The sequence below is a fragment of the Struthio camelus genome, chromosome 2, assembly GCF_040807025.1.
Source record: "Struthio camelus isolate bStrCam1 chromosome 2, bStrCam1.hap1, whole genome shotgun sequence".
NCBI lineage: Eukaryota > Metazoa > Chordata > Aves > Struthioniformes > Struthionidae > Struthio > Struthio camelus.
This window is the reverse complement of record NC_090943.1, coordinates 52,874,275-52,890,319: the sequence shown is the minus strand read 5'-3', so window position 1 is coordinate 52,890,319 and position 16,045 is coordinate 52,874,275. Positions and strand designations below refer to the sequence as shown.

Sequence of the window (16,045 nt, the reverse complement as noted above, 5' to 3'; positions counted from 1 at the left end):
AGAGATATATCTTTTTTTTTTTCTGGTGACTTGTGCTGGGACAGCTGAAGAGGTTACTGCTCCCAGTTGTCTGTGTGGTGGTGGTGGTGTTTGTAATGGCTTACAGGACTGGTACATGTGTCTTCTGCTGTTCTGTTCTCTTCTCTTTTTCTCCTGACTGTACAGGTACCAACTACCAGCAGATAGATGTATTGAACAGCCCTGTAAGGTAATCTCCTAATGCTTTTCCAGCATAAATTGTCAGACCCTTTTTGCTGGAACCCTAAGTTTTATTCATGAAGTTTCTCAGATAGGCAAGGCATGTGCTAGTAAAAGCTCTAGGAGTATAGACAAAGTTATAGTAACGGGATTTTTTAATGAAGGTGGCAAGTTGTTTATTTTTCTCCAAATGCAGTTACTTTTGCTCAGAAAATAAGCACAAGACAGCTGGAATTTTGTTAATATACCTTTCATCCAAACTAAGATCACTACAGCTTTTCATAGTTTGGTCTTGCCCCTAAGTTTTACTGGCATAGCTGTACTATTTACCTGTATAATAAAGCCAGGAAGCAGCGGTAACAACAGAACAAATAGGAATTGGCTGGTGCAGTTTATATCATGAGTGGAAACTTTGTATGAGTTATTACACTAATAACATTTAAAAATATATATATTCTAATTAAATCCATCCTAGCAGATATTGCTGTGTATGATTAGAGGATATTATTAGTGTAACTACATATGGGTAAATCTGCCCTGTTGACAAGAAAAGTCCCTTGTCTAATGTTGGCTGGAGTGTTCTTTATCAGAGCAAATGCTGTTTGTGTGTCAGATGTTTTCCAAACTTAAGCAGGCAGCCTGGAGGCATATATACTAAGTCACTCTTAAGCACTCAGTGCAGGATACCTTGGCTTTATTCAGATATTTGAGACTGAAGAACACTGGTCATTTTTTGTTGCATATCTTTTGATTAGTTCTATACTTTGCTTGACCTGTGGGAGTTTTTTGATTCAAGCTTCTCGATTCAAGACCAGGGATCAATCTTTCAAACATGGAAATAAGACGCTTGCAGAATTGGACTAAGACCACTGTTTCCTGTATTTTCTTAGTAAGTCAAGGCATGTGTATACGATAAATCAAGTTGCTTTAGTTGGCCCAATAGTCTGAAAAATGGGTGGAATTTTCAGGGATTCTCAATCTTCAGTTAGTTTTCTCAGCATTTGCTCCTTTTTCCAGAAGCAGAGTTGTCTTATTTTCAATGCACAAAGTGAAAAGAGCATAATAAAAGATATTATTCCAGACTATTGTATTAACTGTAGCAGTAATTGTATGATACCTGGAACAAGAAAGAGATTCTTTTCTGAGCAGCCAAAATTCAGTCTATTCAGTGCTGTATCAAAGTCATCCTCTAAAAATTCACCTTTGCCACCTCAGAGCTGGTAGTTCGGATCATGAAGCACTTGTAACTTTTTTTTTCCCCTTAAGAGATACCATTTTGAAAGGGAGCTGTCAATTTTATCAAACAGTAATAAGGGTTGTACCTAAAAAGTATTAGCTAAGTTGAAAGCAAGCAAGCATAAATACACCTTCTGAAAGAGTATGTGGCAACAACAGAAGGTTTAGGGAAACTCCCGATTTCAGAGGCTAACAAAGAGCCCAACATGCATTAAATAAAGAGTTATGGACAGATGTAGCCAAGGCTGTGTCTTAGGAGTGGAAGCAGAATTCTGGTTTTTGAGCTCTATCTCAATTTACTGCAAGTACCATGCTAAAAAACTTTATTCATAAGCAATTGGGGTTTATGACATTGTTAAAAGGTGTTCCAAAAATCAGTTACTGGAATCTGTAAGGAGCATTTTCTAATTTCTAAAATTTATTTGTAGCTCATATTTCTCTCTCATTTTTCTTTTTGGGAAGGGTTTTTTTTTTGGTATCAACGCTATTCTTTGGATTTTCCCCTTTTTAGTGCTTATGTTTCAGTTACGTTTTGGAGGTAAGCTGTATCTGATTTCAGCATATGTCACGTTTTATTAAACAAGTCTGTTTAGTAAGTTAGGCTGTCCATTCCAGTAGGTTGTCTTTGTGCTTGTCACTGCTGGAGTTCGTTATGTTTGAATATTGCTAAACTCCCTTCAGTCAATAATCAGACTTTCAACAACTGGGCTGTTTAAGCTATCTGAAGTATGTCATCTCCATCCTTACCTCCACCAACTCATTTCTCTCCCAAGTCTTCTGTGCTAGCACTGTGTATATATGGTGAAGCAGACCAAGGAATTTTTCTCATTGAAACCCTTCTTCTTGGCCAGCTTATTTTATGCTCAGCCCAGCCACTTGCTATTGTGGCTTATTCAGGTGAAGTAATGATGGAATGAGGAGGGCAGAAGGAAGGAGTAGGAGTTACCAGTTTAACCTATTGTATAAAAAGCTGGGTAAGTACTTGAGCTTACCCTGTGCACTTATCCTATGCTGAGCTGAAGCTGCTGTCAGTTCCTAATTTATATCTAATTCTGCTTAATACCTTACAAAACCAGCAGGGTGAAAGTACTTTTTTTTTAATCCGGAGTGATCTGTATCTTTTACTTCCATTTCAGTCTCTGGTAGGCAAGGGATGAAGTTTTTGAATTAGCTGAGATGTAGATATAGCTTGTTTATTTATTTTATTTTATTTTTTTTCAAGGAAAAAAAAGTTCTGTGATCCACCTCATTTTGTTATAGATGATAATTAGTAAGTAAGATACTGCCACTAGGTCAAATTGCAGAATTTTGAAGGTTAAAAGACATTTGTATAACACTACTTTTTCTTTGATATGCATTGTATCAGAGCACGATTCTAGTTTTTTTTTTTTTTTTAATATGCAAGCATTTTGAGAAAAGTTTTTAAGAACAAAAGGTGAAGCAAGGTTTTAGACGTTTGCTCCTTAATTTCTCTACAAGTTTTGATATGCCTTTTTTTCCCACAAGGTAAATTTTTCTCCTGAAATTTTAGCCAGAAGACCCACAGATTTAGAAGAACAGAACTATGGAAAGTAGAATATAGGATTAGTAAAGAGTTGTCACCTAATACAAGTTGAACACATTTGTTTCAGACCGCTTTAATACTTGCATGCTTGATTAAACAGTTAAACATGCTTTGATTAAACGCAAATATATGTCCAGTACCACTCCCATGATATCTATCTTTTTTTGCATTTATTTTTGTCTACTTGTTTTTTTATCCTATGATGCAGAGATTTGCTGTAGGTAGGTACCAGAGCAGACAGCGTCAGATAGAGCAAGTTGACCAGTCCAAAGTCGTCGTGATATGATAGGAAGTTCCCAACTGTTACAATCTGAAGAGGGGAGAAAATTAATCACAGGAATTAATTCCTGGGTGAGAAAACTGTTTCTGCAAAATATAACTGATAAATATTTAATTGATAATTTCTTTGCTTGTGTCCAGTGCCCTTTCTGGTGTTGAGCCATTCACAATGCTGAACTCAAAGCCTTGTGACTGATTTTCTTCAAAAGATTCCTAGAGCCTCGCAAAATGTGAGAAACCTTAACTTCTCTGAGTATGGCAGCTCTTTTAGTACTATCTAAGAAGTTAGTGATTTGTTTCCTTTGCCTCCAGTCCCAGAAACGTCAAACCTAAGTTAAAAAGCAAAACCCCCATAAAACTTGAAGGTACTTAAACTGCTGCAATTTACTCCCATATCAGGTCATGTTAGTTAAGTTCTCACCAGCATCCTGAAGTGGAATTTAGGTTTGCGGGTCTCTGAGTCTGTCTAACCAGGGTGCTTGCAGGATAAGAATAGACAATGGTTATGAATGAAAAATAACAAGAGAATGAAATTTATGTATAAATGTCTGTGTGTGTTGTTCACCCTCTTTTTCTGATCCATTTCTCTTCTGGGTCTCAGTTAAGTACAGCCCATTTGGATTCAATGTGATGCAAATTGCACTCATTTAAGAAAAAGCCAGTTCATGGGGCTCTGGTTTTTAGTTATCTACTGGGTGCTTAAATATGTAAGATACAGTGGAGTTACAATTCATTAGAATTGTTTATAGCGTCTTCCCATTAAGAATCTAGTAGCTGAAGTTGTATGTGCTTAGTTAAAGGATCATGTGTTCTGTGGGTAGAGTTAAGAACATGTATTATTCAGTGGAAGGCGTTAATACTGAAAATACCTACTTCTGAGAGTGGTATTATCACAGCTTGATCTCAGAAGGTAAGCATCAGCGAAAAAAAAAAAAGCAAGCTTATCAAAACATGCATGCTCTATCACGTATCAACTTTGAAGGCAGTACAGTTTGAAATGAGACTTTTGCAAAGCTCTGCTGTGGTAATGGCTTTTGTGGAGGAAAGTCAAGCCTTATAAATGCATGAGAAGTTCCTTGAAAGTGACCACATGTGTGTGGCTTGTGTCTATCTAGTTAGCATAGTGAAAGATGTTTTCCCGAGGTAGGAAACATGGGTTTGAATTCTGTGATTTTTTTTTTTATTTAGTTTCTGCAGGAACAATGAAGACAATTACTGAGTGAATTGGGGAACCTGTGTACCAAGAGATCTGGAAGGAAAAGACTCAACAGTGTTTTTCCTCCTCGTGCATATAGAGTTTTGATTTCTATACAATAAGAATAGAAGAGTTATTTCACTCGGACACTTTATATTAGCATGTACAGGCATGCAGTATAGGAGGAGACAATGAAACAGAAATGAACATGCATTTGAAGATAACTTTTTTAATATTGTCTGCCAAAAAGCACGTAATCTTTTCACAAAGAGGAAATAAAACACTTTTCTGAGAGCATCAATCTAAAGGAAAAACAGTTTATGGTGGTGAGCTAGTTGCTGAGGCTAGTTAAAGCAGAAAATGCTGTGTCCCTGGGTTATGTCAAATGGATTTCATTATGACTTGAGAGAGAAATTACTTTTTAAATTATTACTCTTCAGTTAAATGATGTGTATGTGGATTTTTTTATTATTATTATTATTCCTTGGGATGCATTACAAAATGGGGTTAAAATACTGGAAAACTTGTGACATAGTTCATCCAATTTTATGGTTTTAAAAATAATAGCTTAAGGCAGACTAAAGATATCTTCATCTACTTATTTAGCAAAGGCAACTTCATCCTCTTTTAAGCTCTATTTTTATAGCGTACAGGAGCGCACTGTGAGTATCTCTAATACTTGAGATCAAATAGATTTTCTATATTTTTATGTTCGTGGCCTGTATATGTCACTTCTTAATGTTTGGTTTCTTTAAAAAGTTTATTTTCCTGGCAGAAAACTGATAAAATGGGTAAAGGGTGAGAATGCAAAATACTCCCCCCCCCCCCCCCCCGCCCTGAGCGATATGAGGGTGTTTATGTAACTGAATAACAATACAGGACTCGTATAGACTAAGTGCAGGGTTTTTTAAAGCCTGTAATGCCACAGGATCACTGCAGTGTTAAGCAATATTTTACTAGATTGGAAAGAAATACAGTATAAGCTTCATAGGGGTTTACGGTTTTGTGACTAAGTTATTTTGATAATAAGGATGGAAACCTGTATGAACTGTTGCTTAAATGATTTTAAAGCTTTTTAAAAAGCAAGTCCTTTGTCCACATTAAGACCATGTTTTAACCTTTAAAACTTAGATGACCCCCTGGCTACTCAAGCTTTCTTTTACATTTACATTTCTTCAGTACTCCATATTGATTGTGATTATTTTGGTACTATGAGGCTTCCTTATATGCTGGAGTATTTTAGTGGGGGGAAAGGACAAACTGGGTCATGAAATGAGCCTCCAGTTGGTTGTTCGTACCACCTAGTTAGTGTGATGCTTGTTCCAAATTATTCTTTCTTTTCAGGGTTTCTCTCCACAGAATTCTGCTTTGGCTAGGGGATCCTCCATTTTAGGGACTGTACAAGTTTCTGTAAGGCAGAAAGGGAAACAGATTCTACAGCAGTTGTATCTACTCATATGGAAAAAAAAAAAAGAGAGACTTGTACTTCATCTCACACTCAGAATTCTGCTCACTTACAAACTCTAATACATACTAGTGGGTATAATTTCTTTCCTCAAATCAGAAATTTGAGCTGCCTTTCTCAAGCCTTGTGTGAACTGCAGTTCACCTTTCACAAATTCCCTGATTTATGGTGATCAGGAGCTTCTACGAGACAGTATATTTCCGTTTGGCTTCTCCATTGGCCTCAAGAGTCTTCTCTGAGGTCCTTGTTGCAGTGACTTGCCTCTAGGAGATCTGCATTGTGCCTTATCTGTGTGACAGGCTTGTGAAAGATTTCTATTCACAGATTCTTTTGTGCTTTTATTATTAGCCTCAAAACATAGATGGTGTAGAAAAGCTGAAATGGGGGTTTATAGGCTACCTTATATTTTTATCAGAGTTTGTGTACTCTGAAATAAAGGCCAGTCCTCGCTGACAGTCTGATAACTGCAATTACAACTTTCGCGTCAGACAGCTGCTTAGGTGCATGCTGGTGTGGTGAAGGTCCCTTAGAAGAACGTATTCCACATCTAAACATGGTCTTTCCTGCTTCCTTTTCCCAGTTAGTCAGGTCCTCCTTAGCTTTGTGGAAGGACTCCTTCCCTCTACTGTCTGGAGGGAGAAAAATAGATGGTTACCATTTCTTCTTTCCCTTTTGGCTGTCATTGACAATTGTAACAGATGGTGTTGGAGATACACAAGTACAGGAGGTTTATGTATGGTATCTCTTTACAACATCCTTGAGCTTAGGCTGTCAAAACTTGTCAAATGTTCCTACATCATAATACTGCAGGCACTATGTCCACACTGTGCTAGATATCACTTCAGCGTTTTTACGCTAAGCAGCTGCAAAGCAATGTGAGAGAGCTTGTTCTGCATAGAAGTGTTCAGATCTAATAAGTCTGCTATTGAATTGTAGTGGTAGTGAACCTTTGCGTTTCAAACTAGGCAAGTATGCTATGACAGCGGGCGTAATTCCCTGCACTGTAAGTGGGAGATCAGACTGTAAACTGTGAAATGTTCTTGGAGAATGCAGCCACCAAGAGTTTGATTTCTCTGCCCCATTTCAAGAAGACCTGTTTTTTTGTTTCGAGTAGATCTCTCAGCCTTAACTTTTTTTTCTAGTGGCTTTTAATGTCCTTTAGGTAGTAAAATATAGGCATCTTCTCTGACAGATGCCTCTGTTTCAGCTAAGCTCTGTAAGTTAGGCAGGACATTATACCACATATCCTGTTGGCCTCACCCTGGCTGAAAGCGTTGGGACAAGAAGACCCTTGTTCCTGAGCGCTCGCTTCCTGTAAGAGATCTTTTCTTCTTCTCCAAGCAGCAAATGTTCTACTGGACTGATTATGCACTAACCTGTCTTTGCTTGCTATGTATCCATTTAATTATTGAAGATTAAGGATTAATCCTTAAGAATTCTCCTCACACTTTTTATCTCTGTAGGAGAATACTGGGAAACGCAAGGTACATGAATGATGTAGGATACTATCTAAGATTTAAAATAATAAAAAGTGAACTTCTAGGATTGATTGCATGTGATACATGTGTTCATGTGAACAATTCATCTTGAGGAACAACATTGAATGGTAAATAACTCTTGCTTTGGTAAATAATTTGAAATTCTATGCTTCATTTGGAAACACTTGTATTATCAGGCGGCTGGTCTTAAGAGCTCTGTGCAAATAATTATTAGAAGATTGTTATACTAAACGCTTTTCCAATTAAAAACAAAAAATTAAAATTAAGCCGTTAACTGCCAATTTGGAAACTATTCAATATTGTTCATTCTTTAAAAAAAAAAAAATCTATATTCAAGATGAGATCAGATTTCTAGTCTTGCAGTTTTACACAGGATGAATGTTCTGACTTTTTATAAGTTATAATAAATGTTTGAAAATGGATATGATGAATGATACTTATTTCAGTTTGAAAACCTTGACATGCGTTGGATACTGTTTAACAGTATTTTACTTCTATGAAGGTTCTTCTAAAGAAGGAGGAGCTGGAGCTGTGGATGAAGATGATTTTATTAAGGCATTTACAGATGTTCCTACCGTACAGGTAAGGTGCTATGCATGCTTATTTTTGTTTTCAGAAACACGCTATTTGCAACACTATACGTTAGCCTACATCGAAGCAGTCTAAAAGAAAAAATTTTCCTCTTTCTTCCAGTTATTAGTTACCAAACAGCCTCTCATTTTTTAACCTCTTACTAATTATATTTACTAAAATCCTTTTCTTAATTTTTAATTTTAATTGTTAAGCTTTTCTTAATCTTTTCCGAGGAACTACTGAAAATAGTTGTACTTTTTAATTCTGTTAATAAAAGGTTGCCACAAGGTTTGGAAAATTTAGTATTGCAATTTCTTGGGATAATTAACTAATAATAACAGACAAATAAATTAAAAAGCAAGAAAAGTATTTTTCAAATGTGAGTATCTGAATTCTAATGAAGTGTCTGGCATTGAATATGTTCATCCCTAGTAATACTTTAAAAAAAAAAAAAAACTAGGGCTCTATCTGAATACTAATGAAAACTGTTAGATGCTGAGTTCTTGGTTAAAAGGTCATATTTTAATTTTTATTCTTTTGAATTGGAAATTATGTAGGAATTACGCGTTTGGTTCTCTTACACAGGTGGGTCATCGAAGATATTTGTATTTTCAAAGACCTACTTTGAAAAAGTTTTACTTGAGCTGCTGTGGTGTGGGAGGCTGCCATAAACTCGTTGTCAGCTACAGTTCTCGAATGCCAGAAGGATTTTTTGCCTCTTCTCATGATGCACGTTTTTGCTTTATTTTTATTTCCCAAGATGATAGTATAGGTATTTGCTAGATCTCCTTTTGTAGACAGAAATACTTTGTACTTATGAAGGAACACTTTATCTTGATGGTTCCTGTCACATTGAGCAAATCTTTGTCTCTACACTGTAAGAACTTTGTTTCTTCTTTGCCTCTCTGAACTGTTAAGAATTCTTTGGAGGGCAAATACACAAAACTCTTATTATTACTTATCCTCATTATGTTGAACAGAGCCATATTCCACAGCACAGAAAATGTGCTGCCTGTAATTTGATGCTTTAATATTTGCAGTCTCAAGCAGGGACTAATCACTCAAGTTGGTTAATAACACTGTGAGGGAAAAAAAGTTGGATAACTGCATGTTGTTGACCAGTACGTGTGATTTTCTTTCTGACAGTGCAAGAGGTAGGGGAAAAAGACCCACTTGTTCTTACTCATCTGACCTGAGTTGAGGTGGGAGGCAGGGGAGAAAAGTGTACCTGACCCCAAAATAACTTTTTTTTCATGTCCAAGAGTGTGGGTTAGACCAAATAGCCAGGCAAAAAAAACCCAAAACTTCTAGTGTCCTTAAGAATTAGGGTTTCCCCTTGTCCACTTTCACGTTTCTGGTTGTAGACAGTTTCTGACATTTGAAAAAGAAGGCAGGTTCTGTGTTCTGAGACCATGTTAACTATTAAAGGGAGAAATTTCTTTACTAAATCTTGTGAAGAAAAAACATTTATCACCTGAAGTTTGCCACTTTATTCTGAAAGCAAGGGAAATTTGTCAGATAGAAGGAGAAGAGGGAGTTCTTTGTATGTTATTGGGCCCATTTGTGTCTTTTTGTTTTCATTACGTTTGTGTGCGTTTTACTTGTGTCTTCAGTGAAAGTAAGGGAGGAAACTATATTATGGAAATACAGATCTGATTTGAAGCAAGATTCAGTGTCTGTATTAATCAAATCAATCTAGATCACTTGCAGTATATATTTAAAAAAAAAAAAACCTCCAGTGGTGGCTCTGCTTTTCTAATAACCTGTTCCAGTTACTGTGCTCATCATTAATATTTTAGGGACATCATATTGTTTGCTCTAACTTGTATTTGTACTTTTAATTTTTCTGACTTCGATATTGCACTTACCTTTATTGATGTGGGTGCGTGTTGCCCTCTAATGGATAAAGGCTGTTTATGAAGAACATAAATGATTTTGAGATATAGTCTCAAAGGTCTATGTGCTAAAAAGAAATTCTTTATTTGCTGTACTGCATGGATAGGACAGTGCCTTAGTATTTGAGATTATAACCGTAATGTTTTTATGAGTTTATTTTTTCACTTGTGTTTAAGTTGAAGAAAATTCTGTGTTCGGATTATTAGGACTAACAGCTATTAATAGCTGGAATGTTTTTCAAAACAAATTAATCATTTTTACAAAAGTCTGGTGTGGGAACTTTAAAATGCATTACATCATTGACTTCAAAACACAAAATGGCATCTTGACCTTATAAAAACATAATTAATCAAGAGCAGGAAAAAAATAAATTATTAAAATAATACCTTTTATTTCTCTGAAACTAATGGAAGTATAGAGAACCTTGACAGTTTGGGATATTTTCAGTGGAATTGTAGTTTTAATTTCATGACAAGATAAAATTATGCTCTCTACTAAATTCCTCCTTGCAATGCCAGTTTAAACAACCAAAACTGTGTAGGTCCAATTCCACGTATGCTGGGTGATTAAAGAAAAAAATAAACTCTTTGCCTTGGCATCCGTGTAGGGCTGGTTTAAACCCGTTGTACCTGTAGATTCTATGTTTGTTGCCTAGCACAGTACAGTCCTGTGGCAGTAACTATAACTCACAGACACTGATAATACATAATTGACAAAAAAAAAAGTCCTGTTTTTGGGTGTCCGCTCAATGAGATAGAGCTTTTGAAAGGTATTCGTAGCTTGACCAGAACCTCGGACTAAGTTTAAAATTGGCACCAGAGTTAAACAGATCTCATAGTTAGCTGCCACCAAAAGATATGACCCTGCTTCCTTTCCTGTTGTACTTTACTACTTTTGTTGGCACAGTTGCTGAATTGGCAGAGAAATCTTTGCCTTTCTTTTTAATGCAAGGTGAGTGATGGTAAAGGTGGAGCACCTGAGGAATTTGAATTGTATCACAGCTTTCAGTGACATTAGAGTGACTTTAATATGAAATTACATCTCGATTTCAGCACTGACCACTCCCTTCCACTTATAAAAGAAAACTAAAAATTTCCTTTGGATAAAGGAAATTTTAATTTGATGAAGTGGCTTACTGAGAAACATGTAATATTTATTTTTAGTAGTATAATACCTATGGAATTAGTGTTAAAGTAAACGTGTAATAAGTATTCTGTACTACCCATGTACTGAAGTATATTAAATGGTGATGCAAAAGCCATTTTTGTGGGTAGAAGAGTAGAAGTTCTGTTATATTTGGACCCACTATTTTCATTAAATCCTTCACTTTTTAAGTAAATTGTGTATCAAATGTTTAGTAATTTCTAATGAAAAAACAGTAATTGTGAGGAATTGTTTTATTTTTTAAGGAAGTAATCTGTCCCCTGTACAGAATTGCAAAGTTCCTTCCATGGTGTACCCTGAGAAAGCTTACATATGTGTGGTAATACAAATGTCAATTCTGTGAGTAAAGCACATTCAGAAACAAATTGTTTTCTGCCTGACAGTGAAGCTGGCCTAGGTGCTCTAACTCTTCTGTGTCTGTTGTGGTTCCTGTACTACTTATGCTACAGACCAAATATGCAGAAGTCTTAGGGCCTGAATGTCTTCCCCCTTGCAGCAGGAAGTATAGAGGCCCCCATAACCATGGTCTGTTATTAAAGCATTGGAGGAAAAGTAGAGGGCAGCAAAGAGTCTGGGTTCCATTTCTACTGCAAGTTAAATTCATTTGCTATACTCAGGGAATTGGAAAGCTAATCTTTGTTTGTAAGGACTCTTGCAATAATTTCAGGTCGTCCAGGAAAATGAGATATTCTGTAGAAAAACAGGTTCAACTTAACTGTAGAACAGAAGAGAGACATTCCTAAATATTTTTACAAAAAAATTGAAAGAAATTCATATTCAAGAAACCAGTGTCAAAGCTCTTTGGCAATTTATGCCGAGCAAGGTGTCCTAACCATTGGTCCCTGTTTCTCCTACACGTTCTGTGCTCCCACATACACTAAAATTCTATCTGGGACTCTTCTGATGGTTTTCATTGAAATAATGAGTGAGCATCAGGTGCCTAAACATATGCATTACTGTTACGTGAGATGCTATGTAAAGTACCGCACTGGCGTCCCCCTGCCTCTGTAGAAAGGCACGAGTCTCCCGTAAGTCCAGCACCATCTCTGCCAACCCCATGTGGGTGTTTCACATGCAACTCAGATGGCACTAGATGCCTCTGCGTGGGCAGCGGGGCTGAGCCCAGTGGGTTAATGTAAACAACTCTGGATCCAAGAAATAGGAAATTTCCAGCTGCAAATACTTTGTTGACAAAATTAATGCCAGATCAAGTTGCTGGTTAGTAGTTTGCTTCACATCCTCTTCAATTTGTACTCCATTGGTATGTGGCAGCAGGGAAAAAAAAACTCAACTTTAAATTTTGCAGAAAAGAAGCAGAAGCAGAAAAGAGTATCCTGTGGCTTATGTCCAGGACAATAAAAGGGAAGTCAGTTTGTTTCTAAATGAAAATATATTATTAGTATTTATGTGATTATTTTTCACTCTTAATTTACTACTTTAGAAATCCACTATTGCACATGCAAAGTAAAGTTATCAAGAGATGCATTAATTCATGTATTACTAAATAATGGCTGATGCATGAGTAGGTCAATCAGGCTTCAATTTTGCTGGAAATATTATTTAGGTGATAGCGAACTCCAGTTGGAGGAGGCTCCTTAAATTTACTTACTGATTGCTGATAAATGGTAGTCTTGGAAGACTAGTCCGTATAGAAGCTGTTGGGGTTCTTAATTTATTTTTTCAGGCGCATTTATTTTCAGTAGTGACTAGCAGGCCAGTTAGATCTCCGTAGAACCACACACTCTTCTAATGAGGAAGAGAGTACCTGCACCAAAGGAGTTACATCAGGTTAAAATCTGGTGGTTGAGTATCATTCAGTTTTATTATTTCCAGACTTTACTCTTTTTATTTTAATAGTGTGTAGGAAAATGAAACTGAATTGCAATAATATGTCAACAGATTATCTAAAAGTTCCACTAGAGTGTTGAATAATACTTAACAAAAATAGGATAGAGTGAATGAAACTCTAGATACATGGTTAGATCATCGGAAAGAGGAAAAATGAGATCCTGAAGAAAATGTTAATTCTTCAGCCTTTTATAATGAATGTTCCTTACTCAGTGATACCCTCAAAGCTTTGCTATAAAATGCAGTTATGCTTGTTATGCTATATGTGGTTCTGTGGAACTCTTGGGGAAAGATTCTTTGGGATTGGAGTTTTGTTTTCAACCTAAAGCTAGTTTCCTTCAGGTAAACTGGAATATTAATGATATAAATATTTTGTGTTTTTAATATTTCAGATCTATTCTAGTCGAGAACTTGAAGAAACGTTAAACAAAATCAGGGAAATCCTCTCGGATGACAAACATGATTGGGATCAACGAACTAATGCGGTAAACATTTTTGTCTGATTTCAGGTTTGGGTGGGTGTATTTTATGAAACACAGGTAACTAGTTGTTTTGAAACATTTTTCTTAAGTAATATAGTTCAGAAAGTCAAAGAAGCTTTCATTCTAGATATCTAAATCTTTTTTTGAGATTTCCGTGTATCAAATCATTTTGGAGTAAGCTTGAAAAAATATTTTAAAAATGCTAAAATATATTTTTGTTGACTTTTAAGTGGTGGCTTTTGCAAAAGCAAAATGTGTATGTTTCAATGCAAAAAACATGTTCTGCAGGTAAACTGCAAGTGCTGATACCTCTTCTGTGTGGCTATGACAAATCTCACTTACATAATTAAAATGTATATGTGTATGTGGCATTTAGACTTTTGTCAAGTTTGTGGTGTCTTAGTAGGAGTTTGAAAACATGTCTATGGACAGAATTATGTGTTTGGAGACTGGGCTCTCAGACTTTTTAGCTCTAGAATTTAGTAGTTTCCTACAGTTTTTTTAGTGTTTTCATATATTTCAAAGTGGTACTTTGTTTTACGTTGAATATTATTGATTGAGATGGTTTTCGTCTTTTGTAATTTGCGTTTTATGAAGACAGTTACACTTCAATGCTGTTAGCACAGGTGTCTCAAGAACTCTCTTAAATCTTTAGACACCAGAGAAATGCATATGTTTCAGTTGCTTACATACATTTTCAAAATTAAGTGAATACTCCTTCTATTTAGAAATTATATTGATAGTTTGCTCAACTGAATGGCTTAAATTTTTTTAGCTCAAGAAAGTTCGATCATTGCTTGTTGCTGGAGCTGCACAGTATGATGGATTTTTTCAGCATTTACGGTTGTTGGATGGTGCTTTCAAGCTGTCAGCCAAGGATCTCAGATCCCAGGTGGTTAGAGAAGCATGCATTACTGTAGCGTAAGTACAGTTTATGTCCGTTTCTGTACAGTGCTTGATTTTTGTGTGAACGTGAATTTAAGATGCTTTTGAGTGTGGCAGGAAAGGTTATATTTTTGAATTGTTGTACACTATAACTGGCTAAAGACTGAAGTCAGACTCTGAAGCTGTAGAGACAACGAAGAAACGTTTTAAATGAATTTGTTCTTTTTAGGTGATAAACGTAGTTGATAATGCTGTAAAATATTTTATGTGAAGAACAAATTACCATCATTAGACTGAGCACTTAACATGAGTTAATACAAATTGCTGTAAATGCTGTTTCTTACAATCTTGAGGGCCAGTCTTGGAAGCACTTAGAAGTTTTTCCTGCATTATAAAAATATAAAATCTCAAGGATTAACTTTTTTCCAGATTTGAGCTTAACATACTTTCAAAGTGTATTAAAGAGTAGAAATATTGTGATGTTGTATATGGACATGAGAATTTCAGACTTGATGTTTTTATTTTTCGTTATGAAATTTGCAAGTAACAAAAATGTTCCACAAATCTTGCAGTTCTAATGAGGCGAGGATTTGGAAATAATGAAGTTAAGAAATTCTGTTGTTTGGAAAGCTAAATCTGTAAAATGTACAATAAATTGTGTTATTCTAAGACTAATAAATAATTTTTTATTAACCAGTTTTATTTCTTTTTCCTAAATAGCCATCTTTCAACTGTCTTGGGAAACAAGTTTGATCATGGCGCTGAAGCTATTGTGCCTACTCTTTTCAATCTGGTTCCCAATAGCGCCAAAGTAATGGCAACTTCTGGGTGTGCAGCCATTAGATTTATTATTCGGGTAGGTGTTCCTCTCTTATTTTACTTGCTAGAAATATTCAGGTGATGGGTTCTTAGCAGAGATATTACCAATTCTGAAATGTAATTAGGATTCGTTTAACCATTCTTTAAGATGTTTATTCAGCAATGGAGAAGTAATTTTTTGTACAAAAAAAAGCAAATGTATTTTCATTATTTTTGTAGTGTGTGAATTGTCAAAAGGCAAATGTATTTCAAAGGTTATCTATCTTTTTGCAAAAAGCAAAGTTAGTAAACAGGCTAGTAATGAATTCTTTAAAGCAGCGTTTCTTTTGTTGTGCGTGTGTGTATACACACACCCACTCGCTCCCTCTTGGAACCATGAATGCGTGAGAGAATGTTGAAGAGGCCAAACACCTGTGGATCGATTCAGAAGGGACAAGTTCATGGAAGGAAAGTACAAAAGAGATATTTAAATCTCTGCTGTGAGAGCATTGTAAGCTGCTGACCACATAAAGCAGGAAAGAGAAAATACTGCGTACTGGCCCTGTTTTTACTGTCTGTTCCTAAGCGTCTATTACTGACCAGAGTCTGAAAGAAGATGTTTGGCTAGATTTCTAGGATCTGCACTGACATTTTTTTACTTTAGATAAAAGTCGGGGGGATTGCCTGTAGTTTCTACGTTAAAAGCTGTGTGGGGTTCTCTAGTTCTTAGTGATAGACACTGCTGTTCACCATAATCTCATCTGCACTCATGATTTTGTAGATTTAGAGATCTAAGTCCTTTAATCACTTGCACATTTTATTACTATTCAGTATTTTCAGTACTTATCATTCTGTGTCTCTAAACTATGTCTCTAAAAGTGTGCTCTGTAACTTTCTGTGTTACCTTTGCATCAGCTGCTTGTACTAAGAAAAGTAGATATTTTTCCCTCCAGTCCTACAATG

General features: G+C 35.9%; 1 protein-coding gene across 33 annotated transcripts in view; it reads left to right on the top strand.

Annotated features, from left to right (window-relative positions):
- The window catches only part of CLASP2 (cytoplasmic linker associated protein 2), a 150,644-nt gene that overhangs the window by 66,727 nt on the left and 67,872 nt on the right, over window positions 1-16,045 (top strand). For all 33 annotated transcript variants that reach the window (XM_068935735.1, XM_009679741.2, XM_068935737.1 and 30 more), the window contains 4 exons: window positions 7,939-8,018; window positions 13,310-13,402; window positions 14,175-14,320; window positions 15,005-15,140. In XM_068935735.1, the coding sequence (XP_068791836.1) occupies window positions 7,939-8,018; window positions 13,310-13,402; window positions 14,175-14,320; window positions 15,005-15,140 (455 nt within the window). The remainder of the gene's footprint in view (window positions 1-7,938; window positions 8,019-13,309; window positions 13,403-14,174; window positions 14,321-15,004; window positions 15,141-16,045) is intronic.